Source organism: Periplaneta americana, chromosome 4 (genome assembly GCF_040183065.1).
Source record: "Periplaneta americana isolate PAMFEO1 chromosome 4, P.americana_PAMFEO1_priV1, whole genome shotgun sequence".
Lineage (NCBI taxonomy): Eukaryota > Metazoa > Arthropoda > Insecta > Blattodea > Blattidae > Periplaneta > Periplaneta americana.
Window position 1 is genome coordinate 206543683 of NC_091120.1, and position 18144 is coordinate 206561826.

General features: G+C 36.1%; 1 protein-coding gene and 3 non-coding genes across 4 annotated transcripts in view; 3 read left to right on the forward strand and 1 right to left on the reverse strand.

Annotated features, from left to right (window-relative positions):
• The first annotated feature begins 8728 nt into the window (after positions 1–8728).
• TRNAS-GCU (transfer RNA serine (anticodon GCU)) lies at positions 8729–8810 on the forward strand. The gene has a single exon. It is a non-coding gene; the product is annotated as a tRNA-Ser (tRNA).
• Positions 8811–9323: 513 nt separating this feature from the next.
• TRNAN-GUU (transfer RNA asparagine (anticodon GUU)) lies at positions 9324–9397 on the forward strand. Its single transcript has one exon. It is a non-coding gene; the product is annotated as a tRNA-Asn (tRNA).
• Positions 9398–14905: 5508 nt separating this feature from the next.
• Positions 14906–14977, reverse strand: TRNAQ-CUG (transfer RNA glutamine (anticodon CUG)). Its single transcript has one exon. It is a non-coding gene; the product is annotated as a tRNA-Gln (tRNA).
• A 118-nt stretch (positions 14978–15095) lies between these two features.
• The window catches only part of Ctr9 (RNA polymerase-associated protein Ctr9), a 33023-nt gene continuing 29974 nt past the window's right edge, over positions 15096–18144 (forward strand). Inside the window, exon 1 of the mRNA XM_069824938.1 lies at positions 15096–15351. Coding sequence (XP_069681039.1) covers positions 15310–15351 — 42 coding nt within the window. The 5' untranslated portion in view covers positions 15096–15309. The remainder of the gene's footprint in view (positions 15352–18144) is intronic.

Consider the following 18144-nt stretch of genomic DNA (forward strand, 5'->3'; position numbering starts at 1 on the left):
GGTTATCTGGAATAGTGATGAATAACACCGCTATGTAAGTACAGTATCTGAATTTTCGCACATTAAACAGAAAAGTGCAAGTAGCTGCACCTGAATACGACTTTTCTAGAATCTATAGGGTCTGTTTAAACCATCGACACAAAAGTTTTCGTAACTTAGAGTGACATGCACTTTATAACTCTTTTTAAATATTGAAAACTAAAATATATTAGCTTAAATTGCATCCCTCCGAGTTGTCACAAATATTCACACTCTATTTAAACCAATTAAAAATTATATATTCCTAATATAACATTCCCAGCCATTGTTATTTCTTTGTTCATGAATGTGACCACGTAACACACACCACTGACTCAAGCGCACGGGCTACGACTGACTGGCCTGGTTACAATAGCTTCCTTTCAAGGATGTAGCCACAGTTATTAAAACATGTTATCATGCATCATGAGTTTAGTGCTACCAACATCCCTACTATGAGTATACACTGTCAGAAGTATTGTAAAAAAGTCCATTTTTTCAGTTTTGTCTCATTCTTTACTCAGTCTGGCCCACTGTGTACTGGCACAAAATAGATAGAACAAAGGTTTTTTTTTTCTTTTCATAGTTTGGAGCAGATATACGGATGAACATAGTACATTTGGTACTGCCACCTACCATTTCAGCAAAAGCATTATTAGAATGTTCTTATGAACAGGCAGTATAAACAGACATAGGATGCGTTCAAGCAGGCGGTGGTCATAGAATACAGAGATGAAGAGAATTCGAAGTAGCCTATGTTGCATACTGTCAACAACGAGCAACAATGACTTAGGGTTTAAAAAATGGTCTGAAAACGTATGAATGTGTAAAAGGAAATCACATGTAGTCTAATTTTCGCCTTTTCGAATTTTGAGGTAGGCTGACCATAATTTCTTGAGACAAAAACGGAACGGGGAAGTGACGAGAGTTATATATATATATATATTCTTTAAAAAAAGTAATTAAGGGGAGACTTCACTGAAAATCATGAAAATTTTCCAAAAATTTTTTATTGGCTAGTTCACTTCTTCTAAATATACATTTTCATACCCCAAATGGATTTAGTAAAATTCTGTTTACAAATATGTTTCATTTTTTAAAATTAAGTCTGTAAGGGGGCGTGACATTTAAAGACTGTCAAAATTATTTTTTCATCAAAGATTTATTTTTACAAATTTCTGATTACGAATCTAGGAGCATTTTGTTTTAAAGTTGGCTCTCTGAAGTTACTAGATGAATGTAGCAGAGGAAAATTTTAATAGGTACCGGTACAGTATGTGCAAGAGGAGCCCTCTTGGGTGTGTGTCCCATAAATATTAATTTTTATTTCAAATCCATTTTTCCGTAAGTTTATTTTTCTTGATTCAGCACTAACTTTTTTATGCCAAATATTAAAGAATCTGGATGAAACTTTTACTGCAAGTATTTGCTAGTTTATTATTTTTTTTTCATGAATTGTAGAAAAAATAACATTTTTGAAATTAAAAAAAAATGAAAGTGAATAAATGAGATATTTCATCAGATGTATGCATACAAATTTTTCTCTATGTATTGTAAAAAAAAAAAACTTAAAATTGAAATATTCTACTAAAAATTTGAGTTTGAAAAGATTTCTAAAAAAAATTAAAATCAAAAGCCAAAAACATTTAGGAGTTTAAATATTATGTTAGTCCATTACATAGCAAACGTGCTCTCAAAATTTGGTTGAAAAAATTATTAGGAAAAAGGTTGTAATTTTTTTATGAAGTGTCCCTTAAAATGTTTTGTCTGATAAAATGTTTCTACATCAAACGAATTAAATAATCCAATTGCATTAAATATAAATATTGATAAAATACCATTTCATCCATATTTTACAATTAAATATATTGTAGGATTCATTATTTTAAACTGAAGTCACATAATTAATCTTGACAAAACAAACACAAGAAAGTTAGCATGTTGTAGAGGGAGGGGGCTGCATTCACCATGATCATACCATCAATATTTTTCAAGTGATTTATCTTCGGTCTTTCAGTGTCTTGTCATAAAACCTATCACACTCAGTGTAACAATTTTGTCTTACAGTTAGCATAGCTCTCATTGCTTCAACGCTTAAAATTTCTCCTTCGACCATAAATTATTCGTAATATAAAAATACGGATGCTGTATTTCCTAGCAGAGACAGAATAAATTCTACTACATTACAAAAATTCTGAAAATCTAGGCGTTTTTTATTCATTAAAAAATGTGCACCAATCAGTCAGATAAAACAATATTGCATTGTATTTATTTATATCATGTACAATCTATTACAGATTATAGGTTCGTCATTAGGCACGCATGCGCACACACACACACACACACACAAATAAGATTTCTAATATGAAATTCATTTTGACATACTTTTAAGTTATACATCTTGATTATATCTTGATCATTTACTGTAAGTTCTTCAAATAAATAGTAAAACTACCAAAAGATACAATAAATAGCGAGATGCATAATACATTTTCAGTTTACAAAGACATTAAAATAAATAGAATAACTAACACAGATTAAATAATACATAATGAGATTACATGAAACAAAGTTATTATCTGAGGTGATTTCTTAAGAAGCAATTGATTCTTTAAGAGCCAAGAGACTTCATGTTTATATTTATTAAAAAATTTGAAATTTAGAAATATTCTCACCATTTGTGAGCTGTCGCAAGGGACAAAAAGTACTTAAAGCATATAAAATGTTTACAAGTTCACTGAACCATTACGGGAAAAATTTTGTGCAACAGAAACGAAGGTCGGTATTCCTTTATGGTTTTAATGTAAAAAATAGTAATTTTGAAAGGCATGGACTGAAGCAAAATACTTTTTACTCTGGTTTTGAAACATTCATAATTTAAATGTTTAATATCTCCAGGTAGTATATTGTTATATAATAAGATGCCTACGTATGAGAAGTACTGTTAATAGTATGACATTTACATGCAAGTTGTTGGCAGCTCTAGTGTTATGGTCACGAATTTCAGAGTTCCTTTTAAAATAGTTAAGATTTTTATGAATGAAGCAAACTGTTTCTAGAATGTAGATGCTAGGGAGAGGTAAAATATTTAATTATTGAAAAATTCCTTTGCTTGGAGTGCATATAGAGACTTGTTTCATTTAGGTTATGATTGAATAATATTTCAGTCTAAGCTTAATTTAATTTTAAAAGTTTTTATAAAAAATGGGACAAAAGTGAAATTTTAACTAAAATGACAGGATGGCCGGAACACGGGAAAATAGTGGGAATGTCCTGTTCAAAATGGTACATATGGTCGGCCTACTTATGGGCGACCCGGTGATTTGACAATTTTATTACGGTACTCGCCGATTACCCCTCTTATGTAGGCTAAATAGCGATAAATCACTCAATCCTGCAACCCTGGTGATGAGGTATATGATGTGATATATGGCGTCTCACAGTTGGAGAAAACCTCGGAAATAATACCAACCTGATAATCAGCCCAAAAGGGAATCGATCCCACTTCCAGGCGCAACTCCGGATCATGAATGTGATGAGGCCCAGCCCAAACGAATTTTTTACACAGGACCACTTATGATACTGGCACCCCCGCACCCTCATTGTTTTTCAATGTTTTTGGGTCTCTTAACCCTAATATTTATTCAATTTTTTGTAGTGTGGCGAAAGTATCTTCTTAAAAAGAAAACTTTTAACATTTTAGTGTGAATTAAAAGTTAATAAGTGTTTTAGTATGTGTGATGGACTGAATGTTAACATTAACTTTCATCATGGATGGAGTCTTCAAGTGTGGTAAGTCACTTAACATAATTATTACTTTCGCCACACTACAAGAAATTGAACTACTTTATATCCTCACACAAACGTTCTGTGGAAGTATTGATCATTTGAGAGAGATCCAATTTCTTGACAAATTCATTCTCAATAGAGATGCTAGTTAAAGTTGACAAACGGTCCTGGCTCATTGTAGAGTGCAAATATGTTTAACTTAGGTACTGAAGCTATGCTCTCCACTTGCCACTGAGATAGGTATAGTCAACAAAATCCTAAGACATATCCACATGTTGAGGAAACAGTCCAACATGTCGAGTTTGAAAATAAAATTAGCGATGAATCCGACTAATGCCTATAAATGAAGAGGTGGATTCCAAAGTGTCCTAAATCCTTTTTTAAGATTTTAACTTGCTTTTTTCACGTTTTAATTTATCCTTTTCAAGTCTATATACCAAGTGTTGCAGACACCCTTATCAGCCTTTTTTCTCGAAAACTATATGATACTCGTTGATCATAAAAAAAATTTGCTAGCCAAAACCTATGTGAAGAATTGATTAGTGGTAGTACCATTTCCCGTAACAAACCGGAAGTAGGGTTAACTGTGGTCAACTTCGAAATTTCAAATGAGAACATGGGTCATTGAAGATACCATTGGAAACTACTTCTAAAAAGAAACAACTTTTACTGAAACTTTTTTTTATAACGTTTATTGTTTACTCACAAAGCAACAAGAACGGTATCTTCTGAGAAATGCTGTATGTTGTTTATGTACGTACATTCTTCATAGTAAGTGTTCAAAATGTCCGCCACCCTGTGCTAAGCAATGTCCTGATCTCCTAACATCCGTGATTGCACTTCAGCACAGCTGAGAGACCCGCAGGCTTCTCTAATTCTTTGTTTTATGTGTTCTCTAGTTTAACGCACCTGGTAGAACATGTATTTAATTCTCTTCCACAAGAAGAAGTCATTTGGAGCGAAATCAGGAGGTCAGGCCGGCCAAGCTACTGATCCTCCTCGTCCATTCCACCGTAGGGGAAATAAGCAGATAATAACTCGCCAAGCCCTACGTGAAAAGTGAGCCATACAGCCACTCTGTTGAAGCCACAGCATTAACCGAAGCACAAGGAGAACATCGTGAAGCAACTGGTGCAAAATATTTCGGAGGAAGCATGTGTTCTACCATTCAAGTTCCCCTCAAAGACATATGGTCCTATGACTCGGTGTCCGAGGAGGCCACACCATGTGTTGAGGCTCTACACATGCTGGTAATTTACTTCACGTAGCCAGTGTGGATCAACCGGAGAGCAATAGCGGGCATTGTAGAGATTTACCTGACCATTACTTTTGAAAATTACCTCATCAGTCCACAGAATTCTGAGCTCGAAATCACGGTCAGTGTTTAGAAACCAGTTGCAGAAATCAACAGGAGTCTGGAAGTCATGTCCCCCAAGTTCCTGATGGAGATGAATGTGGTATGAATGAAATTTGTTGTCTTTGAGAATTCTAAACACTGTGTTATGGTGCAATCCTGAGTCACGGGCAATCCTTGTGGCGGAGAATTACAGACATGGTCTATCATGTGCGTCCAACTAAAGAAGAAATGAAACAAAGAAGCCTGCGGGTCTCTCAGCTGTGCTGAAGTGCAGTCACGGATGTTAGGAGATCAGTACATTGTTTAGCACAGGGTGGCGGACATTTTGAACACTTACTATGAAGAATGTACGTACATAAACAACAAACAGCATTTCTCAGAAGATACGGTTCTTGTTGCTTTGTGAGTAAACAATAAACGTTATAAAAAAAGTTTCAGTAAAAGTTGTTTCTTTTTAGAAGTAGTTTCCAATGGTATCTTCAATGGCCCATGTTCTCATTTGAAATTTCGAAGTTGACCACAGGTACCCCTCCTTCCGGTTTGTTACGGGAAATGATACTACCACCAATCGATTCTTTACATAGGTTTTGGTCATCAATTTTGTTTTTATGAACAACCAATATCATATAGTTTTCGAGAAAAAAGGCTGATATGGGTGGTATGAAACACCCGGTATAATTGTGTAGTATATTTAACAGACTCTCTTAAGTCTTGACTTAGTGTCTGCATCCTTAGGAGGGCTGTTGGAATGGATCCTGTGCTGCTTGGTCACCTTGGCGGTACAAACTGAAAGAGAGGTTAGAGGGCCCATTGGATGAGGGGTCTCATGCGGTCAGTGGGCTGGTACACCTCAATCTCATTCATCCCATAATTCGGAGTACACAATAGGCCACTGTCAAGCAAATATGCTAAGGGTCATCCCTAACCCACCCCTAGTCACTCAATACTACTACTACTACTACTATTAGTGTCTGCATATGTTTTTTCAAACGTATCTAAGAAGATCAAATTAATTTTATTAATTTTTGTAATTTTTCTCATAACTTGTATATGGACTTACGCCAGTTTGGAATCCACATCTTCAAATGTATTATTTCATTGTAGAGCTCCACGCCTTTGACGTCACTTTCTCCTGAAGTCTGAACCAGGAGAATTTCTCAGAGGTTAAGGCATTTGGATTTCAGAGACTGAGGATCTGGTAATTTCCGTATGTTGTACAGGAATTTCCAAACGTCTCTCTGTGTACCCAGCTGCTTGAATCTTTGTTGCATGCAGGACAATGCTGGGTCAATTAATGGATAAAGTACTGTGGTTTTGAAGTTCATTTCAAAATCAAGAGGGGCTTATCTTTGGCTTCGTAAAGAATCTGCCTCTTTTTCTGGGTGATGCTTTATGAAATACAGGATCAATGTCAAGTGTTTCTATTGAACAAATTTCAATATACAGTTACATAGTAGATCTAAATGCCAACAATTATCTTAAAATACTAAAAACAGCAGATTTGACTGTCTTTATCGAATACGCTTCAATCACCCTTACGAAAAGGCACTTTACAGTGCTAATAATTTATTTTGTGTCCACAAGATTGAAATTTTTGGGGAAGAAGGGAACGAAGGTGACCATGTCCTGAAGTTTGTCCCTGCTGTTTCTTTGGCTGTTGTAATAGCTGTGGGACATAACCAGAGTCACGATAATCTTCCGGAGTAACAAGATATAATTCATTGTTGGACATTCACGTGACGCGACATAAGTTTGATCTGAACAATGCAGAAACATTAAATTCAAAAGAAGCAACGGCAAAGATAGGGTGGTTTGTTCCTGCAATCCTGCTGCAATTTCCAATATTTCCAACCGTCCTGAGCAAGCGGTAGGTTTACCATGAGAAGAAATTGTATAGGAGGACATGGACTCTAAAATAAAAGGACATTGCTGAAAAAAGGAGGACTTTTTAAAAATTGGTATGTACAAAATTAAAGATAAAAAGGCCAGTTTCCTCACTAGTTGCTGGATCAGTATTACATCTGTACCCTACTTTTCGGTGGAGCCCACTTTGTGCACAAGAGCCTAAAGAGACAAACTTATATTTTGTAACAAATAACTATGGAACTGTTCACAGGACATGTCCTTGAAACTATATTTCACCAAGATGATACCTCTGACTGCCTCCATTGGCATGCGATTTCGTTCTTTTGTCCATTGAGCAGATATTAGGTAAAATACTCTCTCAGCACTTCCATTGTGACTTAACTTACTTAAATCTTAGCCAAAATTAACTTCATTGGCATATCTTTGTACATTGCAGAATAATTGATAAAATGACTTAGAATCATGAATAGTGACATTTTTAGAGTATAAGAATTCGATGCATGTCAATAGGTCATCATATTTTATGTTTTGTTATGCGCTCCACCTTCAGCCATTGAAAGCAGTTAAATTATTTCATAGGTTTTTCCATTTATTTATATATTCTATGCATAATATTGCACATTATTCAATATTTATATTAATTCTAGTTGAAGTGCAAAATGCCGGACATTTCAATTTTTTTTAAATGCCTGTCAGACAAGATCAAATGATTAAAAAAGAGGACATGTTCTCTTTTTGCCAGACGGATGGTAACCCTAGCATGCGCACATCGACTTTACTGTTCGTGCAGCGATAACTTCAAACTCTGACTACTTGCTGATTAAAGTCAGGCGTTCCTGCAGCAAATCAAACCATCATCAAACCATTTCCTGACGATCAGAAAAATTTTGCGGATCAAGTGCAAACCAATCTCAAACCACAGTGACGCATGTGCATTAAGATAGTGTAGTTTACTTTTATCCACTGGAATGACACACACGTACGTTTTACATTCATATTTTATTTTTCTATGCTTATCTATATTTTGTCATTAAATTATACGTGACATTTAATTACATCTTCAATGTACGAGATTAGTAAATTATTTTACAGTACAAAGGCGTTCGTGCAGAGATGATCATCGCTAATCATGAGCAATAGTTGAGGTTGGAAGAGTTTTCAAACAGTTGTCAAACCATCACAAACTCGCTGCAGGAACAAACCTATAGATAGTATAAGAGATTAATAATTGCGGTAGTTGATTTATTAGTGTTAAATAACTTAATAAAGGATCTCATCTACTGGAAATAATTTTGCTATAAAAATATCAATGTTTCATTAAATACATAATACGAATATAATTATTTATTATTTCGGCACCCTCAAGTCGGCGCCCCGGGCCACTGCCAGCCTGGCCGGCCCTGATGGTAATAATGCCGGCGAAAATACTAGCCCTAAATGTGATCAGGGATACTAGGAACCACAAGACTATAGCTAACTAAAATCGAAATAGCCTGAACAGTAACAACATGGCGCCTCCTGTGTATCGTAATGGTGTTTCTATGTGAAATCCTATGTTCAAAGAAAGTTTTACTATACTTTTACGTAATCAAAATAACATAAAATTTAATGAGATATATTGTGCGATCTATCGTATTATTAAAAGAACTTATGCAATGTTAACCTTAGATAGTGATGTATCGAAGCTATTGCCTATACGACGAGGTGGCCGAGTGGTTAAGGCGTTGGACTGCTAATCCAATGTGCTCTGCACGCGTGGGTTCGAATCCCATCCTCGTCGAAAATTTTTTATGTTACACTTTTCCTTACTTATCATTGAGAACATTTTCAAGTTATTTAATGAAGAAATGAATTTCTTCGAGTCATAATTCTCTTAGCTACAAGTCAAATTATACGAAAAAGTAAAGGCAGTGCAGGATATTTAATTATGTTCCCAAAACTTTCATATCCTTAGAAACGGAGCATTTGCATTGTTATCCTATTTATTGTTTATATGAGTTTAAAATTTCGTTTTCATTTCCGTCCCCCATTTTTATATTAAAAAAGTGGGAAAACAGAAAAAAAAAAAACATTTTTTTTTTAAACAGAATGTAGTGAAATACCTGACCTTGGCGTGTTATAATATATCGACATAGGAGGAGACCTCTAATAGTCATTTAACTGTACAGATGGACGAACTGTTGTTTTTCTCAACGTAATTTCAGAACCGCAACTCAAGCGCAGACCAATCAATAATTACATTCTAAAGTCCAATATAAATAGATACTACAGGAATCAAGCACACATCGCAACTGCCTCCGTGGCGCAATCGGCTAGCGCGTTCGGCTGTTAACCGAAAGGTTGGTGGTTCGAGCCCACCCGGGGGCGAAGTTGATTTTTATTTTATGACGCTCAGAGAATTTTAGCACTAACGTTCATTAATTTCACTTATATTTATTTAAATGAACATTGTTAATATCGGAAATCAAGGCGTAAACTAATACAGAACATAAACCTAATGGGTTACCTTTTCGTTCAACTAGGAGACACATTGTCCCGAGCTTGGCCAACAAAACACCACATACATAGGTGGTGCTAGGTTCGTACTCGGAATTTTGAACGGAGACTGAGTAACATTCGTACTTGATGTAACACATGACACATTGTACGTACCACTCACTTTGAATAGGTAAGCAAATTTTTCTTTCGAGCATATAGACACCAGATCATACGAGGGCATCACTCCAGAAGGGCGTATCAACAAATGTAGCATTATTGAAATATTTTAACGGAACCTATTTATGCTTTATATTTGATTTTTTTTTTCTGTTGTCTTTTTTTTAAGATGGGACATGACAGAGCTTTCTTTAGTAACTAAAGAAGGCTCTGGACATGACAGTTAATCGGTCGAGCTTGGAACTACAGTGCTATGTTGCCAATATGGACTACCACGCTGCCAGCTGATGGAAGCTAGCAATTGACGTTAAGATTACTGACGTTAAAACATTCATTGACAATTGACGCGAAGATATGAAAACAATATAAAAATCGACAGAGAATCAAAGACGAAACGCGCCAATGCTAACATTGTGTGCACAATAAATGTCGCCAAGAGAGCTATTAAGCACTCGCCACGTGGGAACGGTAAGTTTGGCAACCCAACCGTTGTTACCATAGCAACAGATCTACCACTCTATGTGACATTCAGTTGTTTTTCCGATCGCAACGCTCCTGTCATGCCCCATCTTAAAAAAAAAAAAACAAGTATAGAATACAATGCACTTGAAAAAAGATCAAAGAAAGTACCTTCTTACATGTTTCTATATTTATATGGCTCTAACGTTGATACGTCCTCCTGACATGATTCCCTCGAATTGCTGTCCTCGTAAACTTGCAGTAGTAATAATTACTGTTGTCATTGTGAGAACACGAACAGGCAAGCTAGAGTAGTTGTGGCAAGGGACAAGGAATAAAGCATTTTAACTAGGTACCTCTTATGAATGGAGGGACATCCTAATACAACTACAGTATTTGAGGAACAAGTTGAGACAGACTATTGTGGGGTTGTTGGCATTGGTGCTATCCCTTCCATCATGTCCGTGGAGGCCTGCTCCCCTCTAGAGTGTTCATATCCTTCGTCCTCGCTATCTATCTCTCCTATGTTGATTACAAACCGATCGATGACTTCGCCAATTAAACCATCTTTCTCCCAGTAAAACTTTTCCCCCTTTTCTACACTTTCACACGCTTTTCTCCAGTTTTCTGGTGTCACTTTTGATTGAAAGAGAAGTGTTACATCATCGGGTATGAAAGTTACCTACATTATGTTTGGCTACATCGTTCTTTACTTGGGCCCAAATTAATTCATTTGCACTGAAGTTGCAATGATAGGGAGGAAGACGTACTACGGTATGCCCTGCTAATCTGCAATAGTGTCAATTTCGTATTTTCTAAATCTGTCTTTCTTAGTCTTGATAATTACTACTTTGGTGGATCTCGGATCGTATTCAATGTTCTTTTCGCGTAACCAGGTTTCCATTCCGCTTTTTAAACTTGATGATAATGGGGCCTTATTTAGTTCCACCGAATGATAAGGTGCATTCTCTATAACAATTACACTATTTTGAGGAATGTTTGGAAGGAGTTTGTTTACAAACTAATCCCTGAAAACAATACCATCCATCTCCTTGTGATAGTCCTTTGTGGATTTAGAACGAAAATAAAGAAGACCGTTCGGAACAAACCCTTCAGAAGACCCGGCGTGTACTATAATAAATCCCTGCCCTTTAACCAGGGGGACAGTCATAGGTACGTCAATTTCACCGTCTGGCGTGTCACATAACCATACCTTTCCAGTAATGTGGTTCACATTCAACCAAGTTTCATCAAGATAAACGGTTGGTCGACCACTTGCTCTCAGTTCTTGCATTTTTCGTAAATAATGAAACCTTTTTGCTACAATGTCAGGTTTTTCCATTAAAAATGTTCGTCCTACAATGTTTTAGTATAACGGAAATTCATATTTTTTAATATTTGTCGCACTACCCATATGCTGCCCTCAACTAACTTAGCCTCCCTCAAAGCTTTGTGTATATCAAGCAAACTGGGAACGAAACTTGTTTTGTATAGGGAATAAATGGTCCTCTTAATGGCAGGTGCAGTGAATGAGTCTATACCGGTATTCGTCTTCTTCGGTGTACTGTTGGGCCTTTTCTTACCCGGGGTTCGAATTTCGGTTCCTGTACTGTCAGCATTTATCTTTTCATCTAACATTCTATAAACACTTGCGCGAGATACTCCAGTCGCGATAGCAGTTCGTCCGATGACATCTGTGACTGACATAGCAGGCGCTCCATTTTTAAGTGCATCAAATTCGTCTTTAAAGAACTAGTGCACATTAATCACAATTTCTATTCCGTCTGATTGCACTGGTTTTCCCTTCTTTCCAACACCGGTTTGAAAAAGAATTAATATTAGAGCAAATATTATTAAACATGGAACTAACGTAAATATTTCTGTGTTTTGATGCATTTCTACAAAATAACACGACACAGTAAAACAATAAAATAAATACTCAATAATGTTGAAATAAAATATCGCACTAAAACAAAACTCGCAATATTGTGACCGACACAGGCCGACACTGGCAAGCTCAAGACTTCCACTGACGCAAGCGGATTCTTTCTTTCTTCCTTCTTTCCTATTGTCAACTTACATTACACCCTCTCAACCGGTTGCCTGGAAAAGGCCAGATGAGGTATCAGTCTCAAGATATTCCTCAAGATTGTAGATAATGTGTATATACGGGGTTTGTTGAAACAGTGAACATCATTGTAAGACTGGGTCGTCATTTATGTTGGCCTACAAGTGATAAAAATTTAACTACGCCATTGATTCGCGTACTAATGTCTTCAGGGAGACTACATCTGATACCTGTACAAATTATATACAGTAACGGCCCCGAGGTTCACTCAGCCTCCTATAAAATTGAGTACCGGGTCTTTTCTGGGGGTAAAAGGCGGTCAGAGCGTGGTGCCGACCACACCACCTCATCCTAGTGCCGAGGTCATGGAAAGCATGGGGCTCTACCTCCATGCCCCCCAAGTGCCTTCATGGCATGTTACGGGGATACCTTTACCTTTTTTTTTTTTTAACCTTTTACCTCAAGATCCTAGGCGGAGAGAGAAGCATTTCCTTTGAGGGGGGGGGGGACAAAGCAAAACCATAGAATCTTCATATAACGGGGTTATGGGGGACATCATTTACCTCCTTCCCCATTATAGCTTGACCGTGGTACAGTACTTATATCGGAATATGATAATTTAATAAAGGTATTTTCTGGAGCATGTGTCTTAGTGTTACATCCACATACGCGATGTTTCGGACCGAGTTGTATAGAGCTTGAACTGTAGGTCTACTGCAAATAATAATAGGGCATAACTTAAAACAATCTCCCTCGTTTTCTCTCTCTTACGTATACATCAATAAAACTACCGTACGTGATAGTGCTAACAGAAACATTTTTATATGAAGCTTATCTTCCTGAAAGATGATATAATATAAAATGTAAATTCTAATTATTTTATTTAATCTTGTCTATAAGTTTACACGTTATACCGGGATCACTTTTCTTTTTCCTGCAGTGTTGTGCAGTATGTTATTCATATTTCTCCAAGTGGCGGCCTGAACATCTGCAGATTTCTAACACATGAGTACAGGCTGTTACAAAAGAAACATTACAGTGCTTCCATTCCCCAAATGAGGTATAGCAATTCTTATACATTCAGAAATTTAAAATAAATATTATAGCCCAGACACATGATCTGAAGACATTAATTCGTCAATTTAAGCACAGAAACTTAATCATAAACAAAAGCAAAAAAGATCTTTTGAATTCAATACTTTCTAGCGTTAATAGAAAATAAATTTAAACAAGTTTGGCATAACTCTGCCTATGCTCATGATGCCGTTAGTTTGGTGTTTATGCTTGTGTCGTGGGAGCGTGGGTCACCATCGAGTGTGATTATTACCGGTACTTTTAAAAGAGAAACGTCTGTTGGCCCACGTTTGATCCAGCCAGTCAAAGATGTCTGATGCCTCTTATGATTGAAGAATTATTGTGAAGTTTTTGTCTATTGTATGTCTACTAAAAGACGAAAATGAAGTACGAACTTTCAAAACGTTTCCTGGAGAAGTACTAGGAAGTACCTGTCGAGTTTTTTCACGTGTTTCAAAAAATATTTGTATTGTCAGTGGCACCACGATACCCTCTGCGACCTACAAAAAAGGGACCATCAAAATTTCCAACATTCCTTTTCTTAATCGTTCTCTCTCTCTCTCTCTTTTTTTTTTTATTCTCGCTGTTTGTATTCTACAGCTAACATTAGTTTGTGTGCACTGTGTATGTAGGCTAAGTAAGAAAGCGGTAACTTTGATGGTCTGCCTCTTAATAGTCAAAGAACTCCAATATATGCTTGAGGAGGGCGAAGTCTATTGAATTTTCTAACCCGCCTGTGTTTTTTGGCCGTTATATTTATCAAAAGGGGAAAGGAACTGGCCACCCTACCTCATTATCTCCTGGCCTAGTTGCCTCATAAGTGGTGCCAAGTTGGTATCACTTGCGAGGTTCAGACCTGTCTTCGAACAGTTGACTAAACAACAACATGTTTATCGTCGTATTATTAGTGTTGATGAATTGTATAGTCAAGTATCGTATATAAAGATTTCCACATCAACAAAGCGGTACTAATTAATGTATTAGGTCAATATTCGACATCGCTCCACACCACACACGGGATTGACGTCTGATATAAGTTTCTTTATGGGTTAGATGGGCTAAATGAGGGGATAGCTCAGTGACATTAAGCCGAGGTATGTGACAAGGTTAGTGGGTTAGTTGAAGGATTATTTAAGTGATATGAAGCCGGGAAATTGTGTAGTGTGAGGAGATACCGAAGTTTCACCATTTATTATACCGGTACTCTAGGTGCGTTACTATTTTAAGCAATATCACAATTGTCAACTATTTGTAAATGATGGGAGATTGGGTGAATGACAAGTCTTGAGGATGGCACTCGAGCTGAACAGATGCATTATACCTCTGCCGGTGAGTGACCGTTAAATTTCAAGTGGCTGATCTTGGTCATGGGTGTTAGAGTATTAAAAGTATTACAACCGTTTGTTATCTCTCTTCTCTACACCGCAAACTATGACGTTGCACAGAGGCAGAGAAATAATAAAAGATCTATAAGTAGTTACAAAACGTATTTAAATTGAAGCATTAATAGATATGATTTTCTGAAACTGAAATACATAAAAATTATGTAATGTTACATATGAACACATACGAAATACATAAAATAAATATTGATATCAGTACGATAAAATTCATTATTTAGGTCCCACCGAGATTTGAACTCGGATCGCTGGATTCAGAGTCCAGAGTGCTAACCATTACACCATGGGACCTATCTAAATTTTACCATTATACAAGAGTAAAACAAAAACCTTGCATAATGTTTCTCAGCCAATTGTTTCAATCCTTCAATTCCGCCAGGTTTACCAATTTGAACGCAGTTATACCAATCATATTATATTACTGTTGAGGGTAGTGTAGTGTGGTGTGGTTGCTATTGTGATGTTGCTGTTCTCTAGTTAAGAGTAGAATTAGAAGAGTTGTGGTTAATTGAGCAAGATTTAATTTTTATCATTTTGACATTATGAAACTGTATGAATCGATTTCATATCCACAGCGTCGGTGATATCTATAATATATTTTGTACATAAACGCGTCTAACAAAATGGCGGGGTCCATTGAGATTCCGCTTAGAGATACTGACGAGGTGACAGTCACAGTGATAGAATGTTAAGACGTATTTTATTTATCACAGTAGATGTAGTTTGTCTTCATGCGAATTAAATTTTGCGAAACATACATATTTGGATAAGAATGAAGTTTTATCGTTTCCTTGTTTATGTGAGAGGTTATCAATTTTTAGAACATTTTTAATGGTGAAAGTTTTGCAGATAAAATATACTGTTCTTGTAAAGTTATTATTAGTCAGAGTCGGAATCCTAACCTAATCTGATAAATTTCAGGACACGATTACCTTCTTCCCCTCTTCCCACAACATTCTAAACTTGTGCACATAAAATAAATTGGCATTGAAAAGTGCCTTTTCTTAAGCATGATAGTGCGCATTCGACAAACACAGACAAATCTGGGTGACACTAGCGCTGAGGTAGTTCCGGTGATTTCGGATGTGAAAAAAGTTGAGGGCATTTATATGGGATTTTTTTGTGTAGATGCAGTTAGTCATATATGCAAGACATAACAAAATTCTAAAATAACTAAACCTAACGTATCACAGATTCATATATGCAAAATGTACAAGCTGAGTGCAAAAGGAACTACCTCAGCGTTAGTTACCATTTCACCTTGTAACATTGTAGGGGTATGACTGGGTTAAGAGAGAAGTTTTATATAATATTCTTATTGTATTTGGTATTTTCAAGAAACTAGTTCGATTAATTAAAATGTGTCTCAGTGAATCTTACAGCAGAGTCCGTATAGGCCAGATTCTACCTGATGCTTTTTCAATTCACTGTGGGCTAAAGCAAGGAGATGCACTATCACCTTTACTTTTTAACTTCACTCTAGAATATGCCATTAGGAAAGTTCAGGATAACTGACAGGGTTTGAAATTGAACGGTTTACATCAGCTTCTTGTCTATGCAGATGACGTGAATATGTTAGGAGAAAATTCACAAACGATTAGGGAAAACACGGGAATTTTACTTGAAGCAAGTAAAGAAATAGGTTTGCAAGTAAATCCCGAAAAAGACAAAGTATATGATTATGTCTCGTGACCAGAATATTGTACGAAATGGAAACATAAAAATTGGAGATTTATCTTTCGAAGAGGTTGAAAAATTCAAATATCTTGGAGCAACAGTAACAAATATAAATGACACTGGGGAGGAAATTAAACGCAGAATAAATATGGGAAATGCCTGTTATTATTTGGTTGAGAAGCTTTTGTCATCTAGTCTGCTGTCAAAAAATCTGAAAATTAGAATTTATAAAACAGTTATATTACCGGTTGTTCTGTATGGTTGTGAAACTTGGACTCTCACTCTGAGATAGGAACAGAGGTTAAGGATCTTTGAGAATAAGGTTCTTAGGAAAATATTTGGGGCTAGAGAGGATGAAGTTACAGGAGAATGGAAAAAGTTACACAATGCAGAAGTGCATGCATTGTTTTCTTCACCTGACATAATTAGGAACATTAAATCCAGACGTTTGAGATAGGCAGGGCATGTAGTACGTATGGGCAAATCCAGAAATGCATATAGAGTGTTATTTGGGAGACCAGAGGGAAAAAGACCTTTGGGGAGGCCGAGACGGAGATGGGAGGATATTAAAATGGAATTGAGGGAGGTGGAATATGATGTTTGAGACTGGATTAATCTTGCACAGGATAGGGACTGATGATGGGCTTATGCGAGGGCAGCAATGGCCCTGCGGGTCCCTTAAAAGCCATTTGTAAGTAAGTAAGTAATAGCATTAATGTTAATACAGTGAAAATGTTCACTAGACTCATGTTCAGTGGTAACTTCAGAAGTGATACCGCTAGACATGTACACACTTCGAAAGTAACCCTTAAAAATACTTACAATTTTTTCAGGTGTTTCAAAATCGCAATATATCTGATATTACATGGCACGCTATTGTTATAGTTATGTATCTGTTTTGTGTATTCCAAAAGGCCTCATATAATTTTGAACATCTAAAAATATTCCTCAAATGCATTACATATATCATTTTTGACATTCGGCTCTCAGTGTATCAAACATGTAAATATAGTGACCCTGTTTTTTTATGTGTTTCCCTATGCCTGTATTTTTTTTTATTTCTTTATGAGTTCGGGTGTAGGCTATACCATGTAGGATATTTATATTTTCGTTTTTTTACATTTTGGGATTGTTTCATCCATTACTTTAGTTAATAATTTATACAAATTGTTCACTGCATAATTACTCAGTGACAGAAGACCAATCAGTATTATTAAGTAAGCTGTATAGCTTTCACCACGTTTATAGTTATAGGATAGTGGCAATAGGTTATGATTAAATAAGCTAGCCTTCCTCAGTTGAAGAGCAGCACCGACTAACACTGCGTCTGCACTCATTTCTGCAGTCTTTATAGTCTTAATATTAGCTAATGCCAGATCCAAGTACGTATTCATTGTATTGGGAATATTATTAATATGTTCTAATTTAGCGGTATCCACAAAAACAGTAAGTTCAGTAAACAAATAATCTTTTATATGCTGACTGTAATCAGGAATATTAAAATCATCAATAATGAAGACATTATGGTTCAAGGCATTACCACTTAAGAGTTTTTGTATAAAAATCACTATAAAATTCCACAGGAAAGTGAGGTGAAAATGTACAATGCAGATATATATCAGCTTATTGTTCTCTGATTTGATTTTGACCCTGATATTTTCTTCCTACACTACCACCACGTTCACCCTCAGATATATTGCGGTTTCTGTCTTTCCTGAACATCAAATAATCATTCCCTATAATAATACATTATATTATCAGTAAAGCTACACTTTAGCCAC